The 16,624-nt window shown below is 43.3% G+C and overlaps 1 protein-coding gene across 3 annotated transcripts; it reads right to left on the reverse strand.

The window, feature by feature from the left end:
- Positions 1-1,464: 1,464 nt before the first annotated feature.
- PCTP (phosphatidylcholine transfer protein) lies at positions 1,465-13,324 on the reverse strand. 3 transcript variants are annotated; one of them, XM_075111030.1, is made up of 7 exons: positions 10,980-11,958; positions 10,342-10,530; positions 8,919-9,036; positions 4,403-4,482; positions 3,897-4,068; positions 3,162-3,229; positions 1,465-2,681 (listed from the first exon to the last, which is right to left on the reverse strand). In XM_075111030.1, the coding sequence occupies exons 3-7, from the start codon at positions 8,959-8,961 to the stop codon at positions 2,616-2,618; spliced, it is 429 nt and encodes a 142-aa protein (XP_074967131.1). In that variant the 5' UTR covers positions 8,962-9,036; positions 10,342-10,530; positions 10,980-11,958; the 3' UTR covers positions 1,465-2,615. The 3 variants fall into 3 exon arrangements, with proteins under 3 accessions (XP_074967131.1, XP_074967129.1, XP_074967130.1); XM_075111028.1 differs by lacking the exons at positions 10,342-10,530; positions 10,980-11,958 and adding an exon at positions 13,077-13,324; XM_075111029.1 differs by having other exon boundaries at positions 10,342-11,957.
- Between the last annotated feature and the right edge of the window lie 3,300 nt (positions 13,325-16,624).

The raw sequence follows: 16,624 nt of genomic DNA on the forward strand, positions 1-16,624 counted from the left end.
TCTTTCCTAGTAATATAAGATGGGTGTAGTAACATATACTTAAATAACCTGAAGTGTCACTGCATGTTTAGGTCACTGTGAAAGTCCATGGGGACCTAACGTTAACCGAAGATCTGATGTTGCATTCATCTCACATCGTTGGTTAGTTGCCTGCAAACAGAGGAAAAGCTGTTTTCAGTAGCTACCGTTTAATCAAATGTGGTTTAATTTGGAAAGTTGTGTACAGCACAAGAAACTGACTGTGCAATGGTTTTAATAAGGATACGTGAGCAAAGGCCATGTATTCTATAATCTGTGTGGGGTCTGTAGGAAATCAAGTTTTCAGCAAGATTGACAATGGAGCCATTCAGCCTCTTGAACACTCAGTCATACTGTTTCAGCCCACTGCAGACAGATGTACACTATATCTTGATGACAAATAACTATAATGACAAAGATGTAATCATGAATTTATGAATGTAAAATGCTTTCATTATGCATTTCATTAAAGACTAAACAGAATTATGGATTGGTTGGAGAAAAAGAATGAAAAAAATTTACCTCATTTCTACAGAGTTCATCTCTGTGCACAGACTCAGCTCACTAGGTACACATTTCTTGTAAACCTTGAAACTCCTCTAAGTTTTAAGGTAGGTTTACAGTTGCAAATAGGTTTTTTTCTACTGTGGTACAGAGCTCAGTTTTGTTCAGAAGCAATTGGAAACCAATTAGTTTGCATCATTGTTCTGGGAAGATTCATCCTCAGCTAGTCCATTTTTTAAATTCTGTTATATCAAGTCTAGAAGAGTTTGGCTTGCTTTTCTGTCTTCTTGTTGAACAATGTACCTAGTCCCACCTTTGCTGCTTTGCTTCAGGACATAACTTGACTCCACATCCTGTTGTTCAAAATAAATTCTGGTATTCTTGTGATTGCTTATGACATTTGAATTCCTACATATTCAGCACCCTGCTAAAATGCTTCCTGAATTCTCAAAGTAATTTTTTTTAAACACTGCCAAAAAAAGAAATTTGAGAATTGATATACTCAGGTAAAACACCATCATATTCTTGGTATGATGGAAATAATTCATTTTCAGTACACAATTTGGCTCCAGTTCCAGTAAGCTCATGCATATAAAAAAATTAACGGAAAGTTAAAGAGAATTATGCTTCAGAACTATTCTCTCTTGATGTCTGTTCATCTGCTGCGAAAAAAAAAAAGTGACAGCTATATTTACAACTGATTGAAAGTTGTCTAGCACTGTAATATTCAATTCAGTAATGGTCTCCAAGTCAAAAACACTTGAAAATGCCTAAACTGCTGGCAGCAAGTTCTTCAGAACACATGAAATCCTACTTAGTTCTCATGCATCCAGGTTATCCTTTCAAAAGCCTTTAGAAATAAGACAGCCCATGATATCAGCCTGTCACCTGTGACCTGCCCAGCATGGCCACTCCTGAACATGAGAGAAGGAACAAGAACGCTGCATGGACAGAATAAGGATTTATTGCAAACAAGTATTTTAACAAAGTATAAAGGCAATCACTTCAACCAGTTCTTTTCTAACAAGACAAACCTACCCCATTACAAGATTTGTTCAGTAACAATGCAGAATATTTTAAATCCCTGAGATTGAGGCCCTCTCACCTTTTATGTACTTCATCCTCCTACCCCTCCCCACCCCCTGCAAAGGTGCTGGAAGTATAATTTCCTGCTCAGTTGTGCTTTTAGTGGATTACCATCCAAAATTCTGTTTCATTCTTTACATCAGCATGAAATTTAAAAATGAAGAAAAGCCGAAGTTTCACATCAAGTTCACTTACATTCAGTTGCAGCCACCCAGTTTATAATTGTTTCCAATTTAAAGTTGGTATCCAAGCTGCTATGTAGATAAGGCTACTGACTCCGAAGATATAACTTGTCCCCCTTAAATCAGGCATGGAGGCCAACTCCTCCTTTCCTTCTAGCTGGACACAGCTAATGGTTATTACTTTTTATACAGGGGTATTTAGATGTGAATGCAAGGCTTTGGGCACAAGTCTTATATGTGGGCTTAAAGCCATCACAAGGAAGCTTCGTAACACAGAGTTCCAGTTCCGACTGCAGATTTCTAGTAATTTAACTATATGTCCTCAGCATTTTTCACCCTCGTAGCAGGCAGACAGTTTAAGAATGACAAACTTGGGTAGCAAAAGTGTTTCCTCCTAAGCAATGCAAGTTCCATTATTCAATTTCAGTAGGAAGCCACCCTGCAAGGCCACAAAGGCAGATCCAGCCATAACACACGCAGAGAAATTTCAGTCCAAGTTCAGACATTTTTCCTAGCAAGATCGTTGTCTCTTGTCCGATGTAATACTTCAGTAAACAGAACTCCTCTAGCTGACACATGACAATCAGCATAAGCAAAGCATGGGGGACAAGGCTAAACTTAAGTACTTCCAAAAGGATGCAGCTGATGTTGGCGTTACCTTGTCAGTGGCTAGCTCTTCAGTTGGAGATGGAAACAAAGGTCTAATAAAATTCAAGGCATAAATTCTTTCCAACATTAGAGGTAGATTTTATTCAGTGCAGTATATAATAGCCACTCCTGTAAGCGCAGAGCTCTAGGAATTAAACAATTCAGATCAACTTTGACTTATGACCTCCTACAATAACAACGGCAAGCTTTTATCGCATCCTTCATGAAAGCAGGCACACCACTCTGTAAAGAGAAAAGTGGAAAAGTCATTCTTGCACAATGTAATCAAGAAAAACTATAAGCAAGATGTGAATTCTCACTATATAGGCCGAGGCCTTCAAACAAATACAGGACGATTCTAAGATCTTGTACAAAGCAGCAAACCATTCCTTTAACCCTTCACGAACAGACTGCATTACTGCAGTTTGCTTGTGTTACGGCTATTCACATATGCTCTGGAACATGGGTTTGTTGGTTTTGTTGCACAAATTTACCTGCCTGGTTGACTAACCAAGGGAATTTGATAGGAATAAAAAAAAATAAAAAGAAAAAAGACAACTGCCATGAGAGCAGACAATAGCAAGACTCTAAAAATGGGACTGCGTAAGAGCTGGAAAGGTCAATACATCTGTTTCAGATGTATAGAAGACAGGTATGGATGCACTGAGTACACTGTTTGAAACGGATTAGCCAAAGACAATTGTGCTGTCGACCTTTACTTACCTTAGCAGCCCAGTTGACCAGCCACAATGGAATCCTGCCACCAGGATTATCAACATAGTACATATAGACTAGAGAGGAGAGAGAAGTTACCAGAAAGTTATCCGGCCATAGTCTGCGTATTAGCTCTAACAACATATGACAAAAGCTGTCAGTGCGCATGACTGAATCACCAGGTACAACAGTTCTGCTCTAAATTCTTCACAAAAACGTAAACTTTTACTTAAGTGGAATGCGAAGTGAGTACAACCATTCCCAGTTAATCTCTGGGAAGCTGAGTGTGCCATAATATTAATTTAAACTACTGCAAACCATTTCAGGCAGCCTGTCTTACAAAATAAGGTTGTCTTTAAAGGACTAATCTCAGACAGGAGTCAATCTCCAGGCAAACCCTTTAATCTATAAATCTGTCCAACACAATACTTGCATGATTGCTGAGTTAACCAGATTGCAGGCAGCATCAGACTCTACCCAACTGAATGGAGAAGAATGAAGTGGTCAGTACTCTACTCTTAACTACCCAGCCCAACTGTTAAATAAAAGATTCTTAAGAGTAGCACACCACACTGGACATTTCCAAAAGTTTCATTCATTTTAAAGTATTCCTAGTGCTCAGTACATCCACTTTATAGTAATTGGTTTTAGCTTAAAATTTCCAGTCTCTCCTCTTTGTGCATTTTGCGAATACATACATTCTTTGGCTACATGACTTGTGATCACACTTTCTTGACCTCTTACCTTTAGATCCAGTCTTGCCATCACTTTCAACTGCCAGATTTTGTTTATAGGTTTTAACTCTGATAATACCAGGCCTTTCAGGGCACTGAGGAACAGACACACCTTGAGCTAACACAACCCAGATCTTCTGCCCATTCACATCCAGTTCTTGACATTCACGAATATAGACATACTGTATTCCAAGTTGAGGCGGCACATCAAAACAGTGTCAGTTTGACATATGATGAATTGACAAGTGAATTCCATTACAAATACCAGCCCCTTCAAGTTATTTCTTATGAGTCTACAGGATTTGATCCTGCAGAGTAATAATTCAACTATGTGAGCTTTAGCTGTGTGTGGGAAGAGGCACCCACGCTCTTCTTCACAGTATACATATTCATGTAACACGAGGACTGCAAGATCTTAGACAAAGTGCAGGAGAGCAGTAGAATCAGTACATTGTTAGGATCCCTGTATGACCAGGTGACAAAAACTGCAAGGGGAACAGAAAGCTTGAAGGATACGTCTCTGTTTGAGAGAGGAAAAGGGTACTTCACTTCCCAGTAGACTACTTTTTCACCATCATACGTTTTCTCATACAGTTCTGCAGATGAAAAAGGAAGATTGTTAGATATTTTTAATTTCTGCTTCAACAGAACCATACACAGCATCAAGAACTGCTCAGATTTCTGACATGAACCATTTTATATGCAACCCTTATGTTAAAATTGGTATGTATGTAAAGTTGTAGCAGTAGAAGACATTAAAAAAGTTCTGTAGCAGGGTTGTTCAGGAAGCCAATACACAAAAATAGGTGGCCTGGTTTTTTGCTGCTATTGAATTAATTGATTTAAGAAAACCAAACCAAACAAAAAAACAAAACACCAAAGAAAAAACAAACCACACACAAGCCCCCCCCAAAACCCAAACTACGAACCCAAAACAATTCGGGGGGGAGGCAGAGTCAAATTCCTTTTCAGACAGTTAGCTCATTCAAAGTCATTCCATCCCAAAGCTTCTGCCTCGCCTATGCATATTCTGTGTAACTCTGAGCCACAAGTACAGTATGCTTTTTCACAAGCATGTCATTATGCTTGTAAATGAATCTGAGTTAACATGGAACTAGGACGAGTACTGCTTTCTAATACCTGAAGAGGTCTTACATGAAGGATTAATGAAGTTTGGAAAAGCTATTAGGAAATTCACAGCAATATATACAGCAACAGTGAACAAGAAGCTTGAGCAGTTTATGAGCCTTCATTATAGCACCTTCACTCTGCCTGGAAACTAAATCAGAAGGCAGCTGAACAGGAAAAAAAAACAATATCTAAGAATAGTCTGCACAACATGGCAGCTACTCAGTCAGATAGTAGTGTGGCACGAAGGAAAAAATCGAGTTAAAATCAAACTACACAACTGAGTTTGAAAAACTGTCTGCTGTACAGCCTCTTCACTTGAGGCAGTAACCGCCATTATCAGGGCAATGGGCCTGACAAGCCGTGGGGCTGAGCCAGGGTAAGCTCCTGTCTGCTCAGGTCTGGTCATTACATCGGCGCAGTTAAAAAAGATGTGATCCAGAAAGATGGTTCACATTAACAGTCAGAGTGGACTTTTCCTCTTTTAGAGCAGAATTCTGCCTAGAGGTGCTCTATAACCTGCAGAGCTAACGCACACAGTCTGCCCCATCGCTTTCAGTGGTTTTAAAAATAAGCCTAGAACAGACTGATAATCTCGTTGCTAAGGCAAGAAGAGTGCCTGCCACAGATGGGAGATTCTTTCCCTATATAACATGTTCCAAACTAGGCATCTTTCAGTATGCCCTGCAAGTCAGCTGTCACCCACCAAAGCAGCTTCTCCTCCAGGTTGGAGCAGTACTGGATGCACAGTACTCCCAGTGTCGTATAAGCTACAGCATTACACTATCCACCAGAGGTCACTGGAGCATTGGTTTATTAGCTTTGCTTTCATTTCTAACTGCAGAGCGGTCCATTTTCAAAGGGATTAAGAGACTATTTTAAAGACCTCGATGCAATTTTTAGCTACTAGGTCATCTACCTTTGTATCTTTGCAAACACAGAAAAAGCACAGAGTAGGTAAGTCATGCCCCACCTGTATTCACTTTAGTCTGTCAATACTAGTGGACAGCTTCTGATCAAAGCAGAATACAGTGCATTTCAATCAATAACAAGATTTCACTTCACATTTCTACAATAGATCAGAAGTCCCTTTTACTCATAATAGGCACAGCTGCATTTGCTGCTTTAGCAGCCACTTATTACCTTTAAATTGTTGGGAAATATGAGCTCAATCAGGATGGTGTTGCAGTCAGGAGTAGCAAGTTTGTAAATTGCTCAGGCCCAACCATTTTGTACCATGCCACAGGAGCATGTGGTACCTCAGTGACTACTCTACAGTTTAGTCAGAGCTTCCCCGCTGAATTGGCACCTGCAGCACTGACCACGCCTCAGGATGTCGACATCTCCTAGATACCCAGGAGCCTGCGCTGGAAATAGCCAGGGTACTAACAGCAATGCAACAGCAGCAGACTGTTGGGAGGCTGGTGGATGAAAAGCTGGACATAAGTCGGCAATGTGCGCTTGCAGCCCAGAAGGCCAATCGAATCCTGGGCTGCATCAAAAGAAGCGCAGCCAGTAGGTCGGGGGAGGGGATTCTGCCCCTCTGCTCCGCTCTCGTGAGACCCCACCTGGAGTAGTGTGTCCAGCTCTGGGGCCCTCAGCACAGCAGGGACATGGAACTGTTGGAGCAGCACCAGAGAAGGCCACAGAAACGCTCTGAGGGCTGGAGCAACTCTCCTACGAGGACAGGCTAAGAGTTGGGTTTGTTCAGCCTGGAGAAGAGTAGGCTGCAGGGAGACCTTATGGCGCCTTCCAGTGCTTAAAGGGGGACCATAGGAAGGATGGGGGCAACCTCTTTAGTAAGACCTGTTATGACAGGACAAGGTGTAACAGTTTTAAACTAAAAAAGGGTAGATTTAAACTGGATATAAGGAGAAAAAAATTTACAGTCAGGGTGGTGAAGCACTTGGAGCAGGCTGCGCAGAGAGGTGGTCGATGCTCCATCCCTGGAAACATTCCAGGCCAGGCTGGTTGGGGCTCTGAGCAACCTGATCTAGCTGAAGATGTCCCTGCTCCCTGCAGGGGGGTTGGACTAGATGGCCTCTAAAGGTCCCTTCCAGTCCAAACCATTCCATGACTCTGATACCAACATCTCTGAGGCTTCAGGCAAACTCTTGGCAAGAACAGATCAAAGCAGGACCCTGTGAAGTACTCACAGGCATCCTGTCCATATCTGCCTCCAGTCAGGCCTTCATAAAGAATTTTGCTGAACAGAACTAGAGGATAGAGATTGCTCCTCTTAGGCGTAGTGCAAGAGCAGTTACATTTTCAACTAAAAAGGCAGCTACTTCTACTCTGGTCACATTTTTATTTCAGTGCCAGCCAGCAGTTCAGCAGAGAACTCTTCTTTGGACTGCCATTATTGCATAGCTGTAAGAGCAAAAAGGAATACAAACAGCAAAACAAACAGCAAGAAGGCTCTGAATGGAAGTTTTCTGGGTTTTCTCCCTAAATGTGAAAGGAGAAAAACCAAGCTTATGTAGTTTACATTGAAAGGTTGGTTAGCACTCTTTCATCATATGCATAGCTCTAAAGAATGGGAGGGCTAGTGCCAATTTTTAAGCTAAAAGGAAAGCATTAACGTTATGTTTATGCCCTTCAAGAGTTAACTTCTGAGAAACATTGGACTCGAAGTACCAGCACAAGTATAAATTCAAAGATGAACATATCATGGTCAGCAAGGATATAAACACCAGCTCTGCAACATTATCTAGTTTTTAGTTTAAGGGTGTACTTTTCCCCAACTGCTTCCTTTCTTTTCTCTAAGAAGTCATTTAAAAAAAAAAAAGTGTCTAAGAAGGATTCAGTTCTAAATGCACTTAAATAAAAGACTGCTGAAGTAACTTGAGATAACATAGTATTTTTACATCCAATATGATAATGTTGAGTCCCACTCCAGCTCTTTTTGTTTCATTAATGTGGCCTTTGCTACAAGAAAGCTATTGCCCATTTTGACAAATAACACTCGCTAATGAAGACACAGCTTCTTCAGCTTGACCAAGTACTGACACAAGTCAAATATGTGGTTCTCTGTACCGATACAGCCAAAGGCATTACCAGTAATCGTTCACCATGAGCTGTCCTAGACTTAACAAGCACAACATTTAACAATTCTTTGGTTTTCAACACTGTTCTTTGTTCAGCAAAACACTTGGACCATCCTTCAGTTTTATTGGCCTGAACTGATTTTAAGCACATGCTTAAAAGGGAAGGGCTCCTCATCTTTAAAATAAATGGATTACTGGATGCCTACATCCATTGAATCCTTGCCTTGTCACCGCTGACGTAAGATGTTTTAACATCATATGGATATCCAGGTTCAACTCCCTTTTTCAAATACATAATTAAATAAACTAAATTAAATAACTACATTAGTTATTCCTTTCTCTGCGAAAGCCCAAAGTCACCAACTACTCTCTTGATACACCCATTTCTGATTGTAAAAGGTGCCAAGAACAACCAGTGCTTTCAGGAAAAGACGTTCCATCACGCATCGCAGTGGTGCAAGCCACTGCACCGCTCCGCTGCAATATGCAAAGATGCACAGAAGGTACCATCTCCATTTCTCCCCAGCACATCTACTAAAATTCATCTAGGAATTACAACAACTAGAAGCTGCAAGGTGCTCCAGCATAACAAGTGATGCCAATTATGTGCTTTAACCAACATGGAAAGAATTCATTCCAGAAGGAAGCAGTGATTAGTGATACAGTGATTAGATGTTACCTGTTCCACATCACTGTTTACTTGTATATTTGCAGAGTGCAACCTTATCCTAAAAGATACTTAAGTCTGGCTGAAAGCCTTTGACTGCAGCAGCTTTAAAATGCCTTTGAACAAAGTTTTAGTGGGAAGAGTCAATGTGGACACAAAGCTTGCTTTTAAACTGCCTAGATGAGCTTACCTTTAGCATACAAATCCCATTGTTTCCTGAAATCTAAATCCATATAGAAATCCACAAGCCGTCTTGGGGGACAGTCAGCAAGACAACCGAAGACTTTATACTCATAAAATCCTGATTGCTGTGGAAACAGAATGGGGAGAGGAAAAGTCACACAGGAAAGGGAAGTACTCTGCAGCAAGGAGAACAGCTGAAGGAAGTTAGGTGGGGCACATGCTACACATTTGCTCAAGAGCTGTGAAAGCAAGTGTTCAAAAAACAATGCAAGATTCAGTCTTTAACCTCTCGACTTTTTGATCTATACATGAAAGTTTAAATCCAGACAGGCTGACCTGCCCAGCACAATGGTTGTTCCTTCCCTTACACCAGTACCCTTCTGCTTAATAAGTAGTTCCAAAGGGAGCATGTTTCACCAGTCACACAAACGCCCCTTTTCTTCTCCAGTGGTCAGCATGGACTGAATTCTGCCCACACATAAGCTTATCAGAAGCATTAAATTGTTGTGGTAAGGTCTCCTATACCCTATATAATGTTTTAAGAATCTCAGCCATTTCCAGGAGGTTACCACGTACTGCATGATCTGGAATAAGCTTTCCAGCAAGTCAGGTATGCTTATACGTCAGGCTGTGATACACAAATGCGTTATAAAGTTCATGCTTATATAAAATGCACTGTTACATCTGCCTTGAATATTTACCAGCTGCTTGCTTTCTGAAAGCTGTCTACACTGAAGGGGTGAGGTGCAGGATATCTCCTATGTTAATGCTTTTAATGTTTCTCTCAATGTATGGAAACTCCCTCTGTGCCTATAGAGCAATGTTTGTGCTATTGTTAGTACCAGTTCAGGACTAAATTAAAACAATGAGAGTATTTGGAATATACAGTGTAGGAGTCAAATTCAAGCATTCCCAAGGAAAGGGAGGGAAGGTTTATACAACATTCTGTTAGCAAATGGTTGATCTTACTTCTTCCCCTCCCCTTTGCAAATCAGCCCTAGAAGATGAAGACTGGATCTACCAGAAGATAATAATGGGACCAAGAAGCTTAAGCTACTCATCTTCACTGTGGCTTCACTGAAGCATCAGTCCCTAGCTTCAAACCTGAACTGTTCAGCACCTGTGCAGCCCCAGGCACTCGTGTCATCTTTGTAGAAGGCATCAACATTTTTATTTCCAAAAGAAAAACTAAATTTGAAAATATCCCACCTGATATTAAGCCAAGACCCAACAGCACATGCCAAGGCACTACACTGGTACTTCAGAAATAGTTGTTTTAGCTTAAACACTATTTCATTCCAGGTCACTGGTCAGAAATGCCACGTGGATTATCTTGTACATATGTATATTTACACTGCGTCACATACAGCAGGAGAACAGCAAACCACAATTCTCCTTGCTCTTCTAGTAATTCAGGAAAAAAGTCTTACTTCCTCATGTAATTGGGCTGCTCTTCCACTGAGGAACAGAAGTCTGTATTCTTTTCCTGGACTTTGATCATGACCGCATCTTGAGAGGTGACAAACGAAGCTCACCCCAAACTTCTGCAGTCAACGTGCAAAGCTCGCTGCTCATCAGCACACTCACTGTTTCTTTGCATCCTTTAGCTTCCTCTTAATCTGTTTGATAGCGGAAAGCCAAGCACCAATTTTCTCATTTAAGCTATCAGAACTTGCCTCAAAGATTTTGCATAGAATCATGTGCTTTGTACCTTAGCAAGGTCAGACTACAGTTTCACACTTCTATTACATTGTATTGCCTGTTTCTAAAGCTTTTATGCTCCAGCCAATAGGCCACTGGAAGTGCCAGTAATACTTTTAAATTGAGGATTATCAAGATATGTGCATACAATATAGGTCTTTAAAGCATTTTTGCTACAGATAGAACCTCCATCAGAAGTTAAAATAGAGCTGAAGTGATGTTATTTACTGTCACATAATTCAGAAGCCACTAAATACAGAGTACAAGGGCTGCACTACCCAATCCCCTGACTTAAGAGATAGGATTCTGCCCCACATGCAAAGGTAGGCTCCCAAATGGTTCACAGTATCAGTTCACTCATTCTTACATCAAGTAAGAATTACTTCAAGTTCTTATACTGTAGCTCAGGACAGATCAAGAAATTATCATGTTCTTCTCTACCAATTCATTTGTTCCGCTGCTAGACAAATCATGGTATACATCCTTAAATGCCTTCTACTAAAAAAGGTAGTATTTTGATATCAGTATGAAATAACGCATCATGATCTGAAAAGTAAACAGTACATCTTGCAGGAGGTGAGACAGTCAAAGACATTAAATAAAAACAGAAATTTACAGTAAGAAAGTTAAAACAAGAGTGAAATGTTTCACGTTTGCAGAGGCCTATTGGCAGGAGAGTCCATCCTCAGGTTAGAATACAGCACAGAGCGGGAAAGCCCGGGAGATCTGTTTGTGTAGCCTGCAGAGAAGGCGGGAAGAGAAGGCAACAGGATATGTAATTGCTGCCTTCAGCTTCCTGGACACCACTGCTATAGGGGACTCGCAGTTCATTAAGCGTTAAAAGCCAATTTTTCCAGTAACAACTTTAAGCAAAGACCCTCCTCCTAGACTTGGTTCTTCTTCTCATGTGGCAATTTGAAGCAACTGAAAGACAAAACAGGAGACTTATTTCCCAGCAGAATCTGACGACCAGACTTGAAAAGGTCCCCTGCATCCCACCTGGTCTGTCCACCCACCCTACATCAGGGTCATTGGACAACATGCAAAACCAAACAAACAGACAAAGACACCCCAATGTTTTTCAGGCAGCTCAATAGCCCTTTGGTGTAAAAGCACAAGGAGAAGCCTGAGCTACTTTCCAGCCAGCCAGCTTCAATTTCTAGAACAGCAGCAAAGCCACAGCGACTCAGGCTGCCCCAACACAAGTCTCATGGGCCCCCAGGCCCATTTGTTTGGCTAAATCCAGCCTCCAACTTCCCGAAGTTCCTTTGCCTTCGTTCACTGCATGATGCATTCACAGGTCTGCGATGAGCTCCAGTCCTAAAGTTTCTATTTCATGCACTCCAGAAGCAACACACCTCGTACCCTCTATTTCATCAGTGTTATCTAACTCCTGCAGAGATAGCTGGCAGTCACCATGGGCTTGCCCCTGCTGTGTGCTCTCCTTGATAAGCCTATCTTGCCCTTGACAGTTACCATGTCCATGCTGTAAGTAGGGACCATTTACCACCCAAAAAATAATTCCAAGGCCTATGAATTTACTTTTTTAAAAAAAAAAATACTTTCCCTACCCTGCCTCGCCTTTCACACACACCTATATGTTTGCTTTATTTGCTATTTTTAGTAACATGGCCATGCCTGAAATTATATTTCAGAATACAACATTTTTGTGCAAAGCACAGCATGAAGTCCAGCTTTATAAGGAGCTGAGAGGTAACTATGATCACAGAGCTAAAGAAATAGGACATTTATATGGATTCAAAAGTCGTTATTAATTCCTAAGCCTGCATTGGAATGGAAACACTCACAGCGTTAGTCACAAGTCAGTTGTGGAAGCCTAAACTTTTGAACTTAAGAGAAGTAAGTCCTCCCCTAAAGGGAGGAATTTCATTCCAACCCTGTCTGAACTACCTCCTGTTTTTAGAGGGAGAAAGGTGGAAAATCAGTTTGAAGCAAGTTTTGGAGAGAGGCAGAAGGGAGGGAAGCGGGAGTCTGCCGATGAGGAGGATGCTCTACCACGGCAGGGCTGAGGGACAGGTCTCTCCCTCACCGCTCAGAGGGGCTCGGGAGAGCAGTGGGACACGCAGAGCACACACGCCGTCAGGCCCACGACTGCTCCTGTCGCCAGGAGCAGCTCCCACCAGGACCTTCTCCAGGCACCAGCTGCCAACAAGCTTCGGAGCCTCGCAGTTCGCAGGTTCCCCCCGCAGGTTGTAAGAGCGGTGCTTACGGCAGCAGCGCAGTTTTCTCCATCAGCAGTTAACAGCACTGCCCTAAAAGCCGCTTTCTGGGATTCTGGAGAAACTGAGCCGAGGCCGGGAGCGCCTGGACGGGCAACGGACCTCAGCCGGAGCCGTGCGGGACTCCGGACGGGGACGGGCCGGCGCTCCAGGGCCCCCGGCGCCCCCCGCCCGCCCCGCCGCGCTCCCCCGGCCCCCCCGCCTTTGGGGCGCCCCACACACACCTCGTCGTAGAGCCGGTAGATCCTCACGCCCATGCTGTCGGCCAGGAGCTGGCAGGACCGCCCCACCGCCGGCGGCGGCTGATCCAGCTCCCGGCATGTGGCCCGAAACTGCTCCTCGGAGAAGCCCAGCCGCCGCCGCGCGGCCATTCTCCCCGCCGGCAGGAGGCATCTGCCGCCCCAGGGGCATCGGCGGCCGCGCCGGCCCGCCCGCTGGCCGCCACTCCTCCCCTCCCCTGCCTTTCCCTCCCCTCCCCTGCCCTCCCCACCCCGCCGGCCGCCCGGCCCCGCCGCGGGCCGTCCCGGTGGGTGTGCGCCCGCAGGGGGCTGCCCGCTGCGGGGTGGGCAGCGGGGGACGTGGGCTCCTGTCGGTGGAAACCCGCCGGCACGTGTGTGGCCCCGCACGTTTTGTCCGCGCTTTCTCCGGTTGCGGAGTAGCGTCTCAGTTTGTCGGGGGTACGCGGGGTAGTGCCCGAGCAGGGCCGGGGTCTGTCCGTGTGTCCTTGGGGGTTTCCCAAAGATAGAGATTCAGTAGTCTCAATCGGCGCGTGCATTTATATAGATATATAGATACAGATATATATCTATAGATAGATATTTTAAGAAGCAGTCTCCCTTACGGACTGTTCACATGAAAAATGTAAGGCACGCCTAGGCGCTGCACGGCTGGCTGGTGGGTGCGTTTGACACATGCCCACACCCACCGAGGCCCAGCAGCCTGGCGGAGGGGGCAGCCAGCTCTGGCCCCAGACGGGGACAGAAAGCTGTGTCACTGGGCAGGGCTCCCACTGGTGGGGACACACCTCACACCTTCCTTAGGCTCCTGCTGGATGACACCACCTATTACAACATGCTAATGTGTGAGGCTGGCACAGACAGCTAAAGCATTCAGGACATCCAAATGTTAGTGGCTAGGGCAGGTTTTCTCCCTGAAGTTGTAAATCTGTTTTCATTACAGCTTTATTCTGCTAATTCATGTGAGATTTTCCTGCTGAACACTCTGTCTTCAGAATAAAATGCGAGCAGCTCTGAGCCATGGGATGTCATCCACTGACTGACAAAGACCCTGCCTGACAATGCTCCCCCAGTGCACTTGGTGGTAACCTCTGTGCAAGGCTGGCAAAATCTAGCTTTTCCTAGCTTCCCTGCCAAGTGGCTGACTTCTTTGAAAAAGAGTTCACATATGTCAGCCATCCCTTCCAGTTCCAGTCAATTGGTTTGCAAGCAGAGCATGAGGATTTCTGTCTGGCTCTGGTTTGGACATATAGGCTGAGTGTCATCCTTGCACAGCCCAGAAAATTTTTGGAGAGCGAGTTGTGGCAGAAGGCAGGATGGTATGTCACGATCCTCCCCCCAGTGTGTACATGTAATGCCAGAATTTGATCTGTAGCATCTTTCTAAAATAATGGTGGAAAGTCCCTGCTCATACATTAACTGCTCTCACCTCCCCAGTGAAATTGCTAGGCAGACGTTTCAGTTCTTCTGTTTCATTTTTGTAGTATGCTTACATGTATTATGACCTTTTATTATTAATATTTATACAGTACATATAAATTATTTTGGCTTATTTGTGCTCTTTGTGAATTTCAATAGCGTTCTTTCAGTCATCTAAGCTGGTTCTCTGAAACACGATGACAATACATTTCTTATGGCTCAGGAGTAGAGTCATGGCTGAGCTAAATTGACTTCAGTGGAGCTGTGCTGCTCATCCAGCTGAGGGTCTGGTCTTAAACTGGGATATGAGTGAGACTGATTTAGTTTACCTTGCAGAAATTTTTCTTTAAACATTAGTTTTACTTTTGCAGCAATTTTATCAGATTTCTGTCTCACTTTTAAATCCCATTCATGCTGTGAAATAGGGCTCACGTGAGACTGGAAGAGCTTGTGGCTTTTCTTTGTACAGAGACGACTTTTACCCAGTATGGAAAAGGAGGAATTGTGAGTCAAAGGTTGATGTTTAACATGCAGTAAGGACACATGCCTGTAAATGAGCCTGTGAGATTACATGACCTCATAAGCAGCCTTGTTTGTGCAAAAGGACTGAAGTGGTCGCAGCTCACCATTGCCTGTTGGTTTACAGTAAATGTTTTGCATTACATGGCATCAGAGTTGTAAGTTGGCTACAGCGGCCTGGCCACTCCCTCCTCCCCCCAGCACTTTCATGGAAAAACAGCGATTTATCTCACAAGGTCCTCTAGGGACCAAAACTTTCAAAAAAGACATTACTATGTGACCTTTTTTCTTGGTAAATAAAGAGTGGTGATTACTAAGAAAGCACAAACAGTTCTGAAAGGAGACTTTATTTTCTATTTTCATGTATGTTTATGTAAGTGTTATTATTTATTACTTGTGTGTCCATGTGTTGCCCTTAGCTTACAGATGGCAGCTAAAGGTTGAACCCAAACCCTTTGATATCTGCACTGCTAGATGCTGTGTCTGTAGTGTGGGGTGAGTTCAGACACAGTGGGGGCTAGCTTCCTAGAGCTCTGCCCCAACAGGCAGTGGGACAGCAACTGCTTCGGGGCAGCTGGTTCAGGGAACATGAACCCAAGCTTGAGCACAGCTACTAAAGGCAGCCTAGATACAGCACGATCCAGTCCCACATGTGGATCAGGGACCTAAATACTAACTGAATGAAAATAGAGGGTTACTGTTCTAGGGCAATGAGGGGGAATTTCAAAAGTGCCCACATATGTAGTATTTTTTAGGTATTTAGCTGCTGCTGCTGCTGCTGCTTTCAGTGGGAAATGATACCTCAAGGAAAGTTGCTCATCTGGACTATCAATGGGATTAATGCATCTAAATTACCCACCTGTTTTTTAGAGTGGAAATAATCTGTATTAATTCCACCCTAGCGCCTAACCTTTCTGCTACTGAAATCAATGCCGAGTAATCCTTTGAATTCTATGGTGTGGAATCAAACCAGTAAATTGGAGAACTCCTCCACCAGGAAATCATATGTGGCCAGAAATTAAAACAGCAGTGAATACTACATCGATGTTTTCAGGCTCCAGATGATTGTCAGTGTTTGTTTTGGAAATGGGTATCTATATGCGAGAGTGCTACCGGCTGTATTGTGTTTTCCTGCATCTGTCTCTGTGTGGCACTGGTGCACTTTGAGAATTCATGAAGATGACCTAAAGATGTGGGATTTTGATGGATTCAACTGCTGTGCAGATGTTTATATACTATTGTCATTCTATTTTACTCAGTGCATTCCAAAAACTTTGCAAAAGTGCTGAATAGTCCTGACACACCATTTATACAATATGCACATTCATATTTCTTTTATACGCAGCCAAACCAATTATAATCTTCTGCTACTGTTGTTTTATTGACTGCATTAAGGAAAAGCCTTCCTTACAAACTGTTTCATGACTTTCATAGCTTGCAAGGAGCAAGTTCTTCATCCAGAAAGATGAAAAGTAACAATAGCGTCTCCCACCACAGACATTCAGGTGTAAGGCAGTCTATATTCTCCTCTCCTGTGTGAGTCAAAGGGAAATCAGTTTTACCAACACTCTTGGAATACACAGAAAACCTTGCCTGTC

This window comes from Phalacrocorax aristotelis, chromosome 16, assembly GCF_949628215.1.
Source record: "Phalacrocorax aristotelis chromosome 16, bGulAri2.1, whole genome shotgun sequence".
Lineage (NCBI taxonomy): Eukaryota > Metazoa > Chordata > Aves > Suliformes > Phalacrocoracidae > Phalacrocorax > Phalacrocorax aristotelis.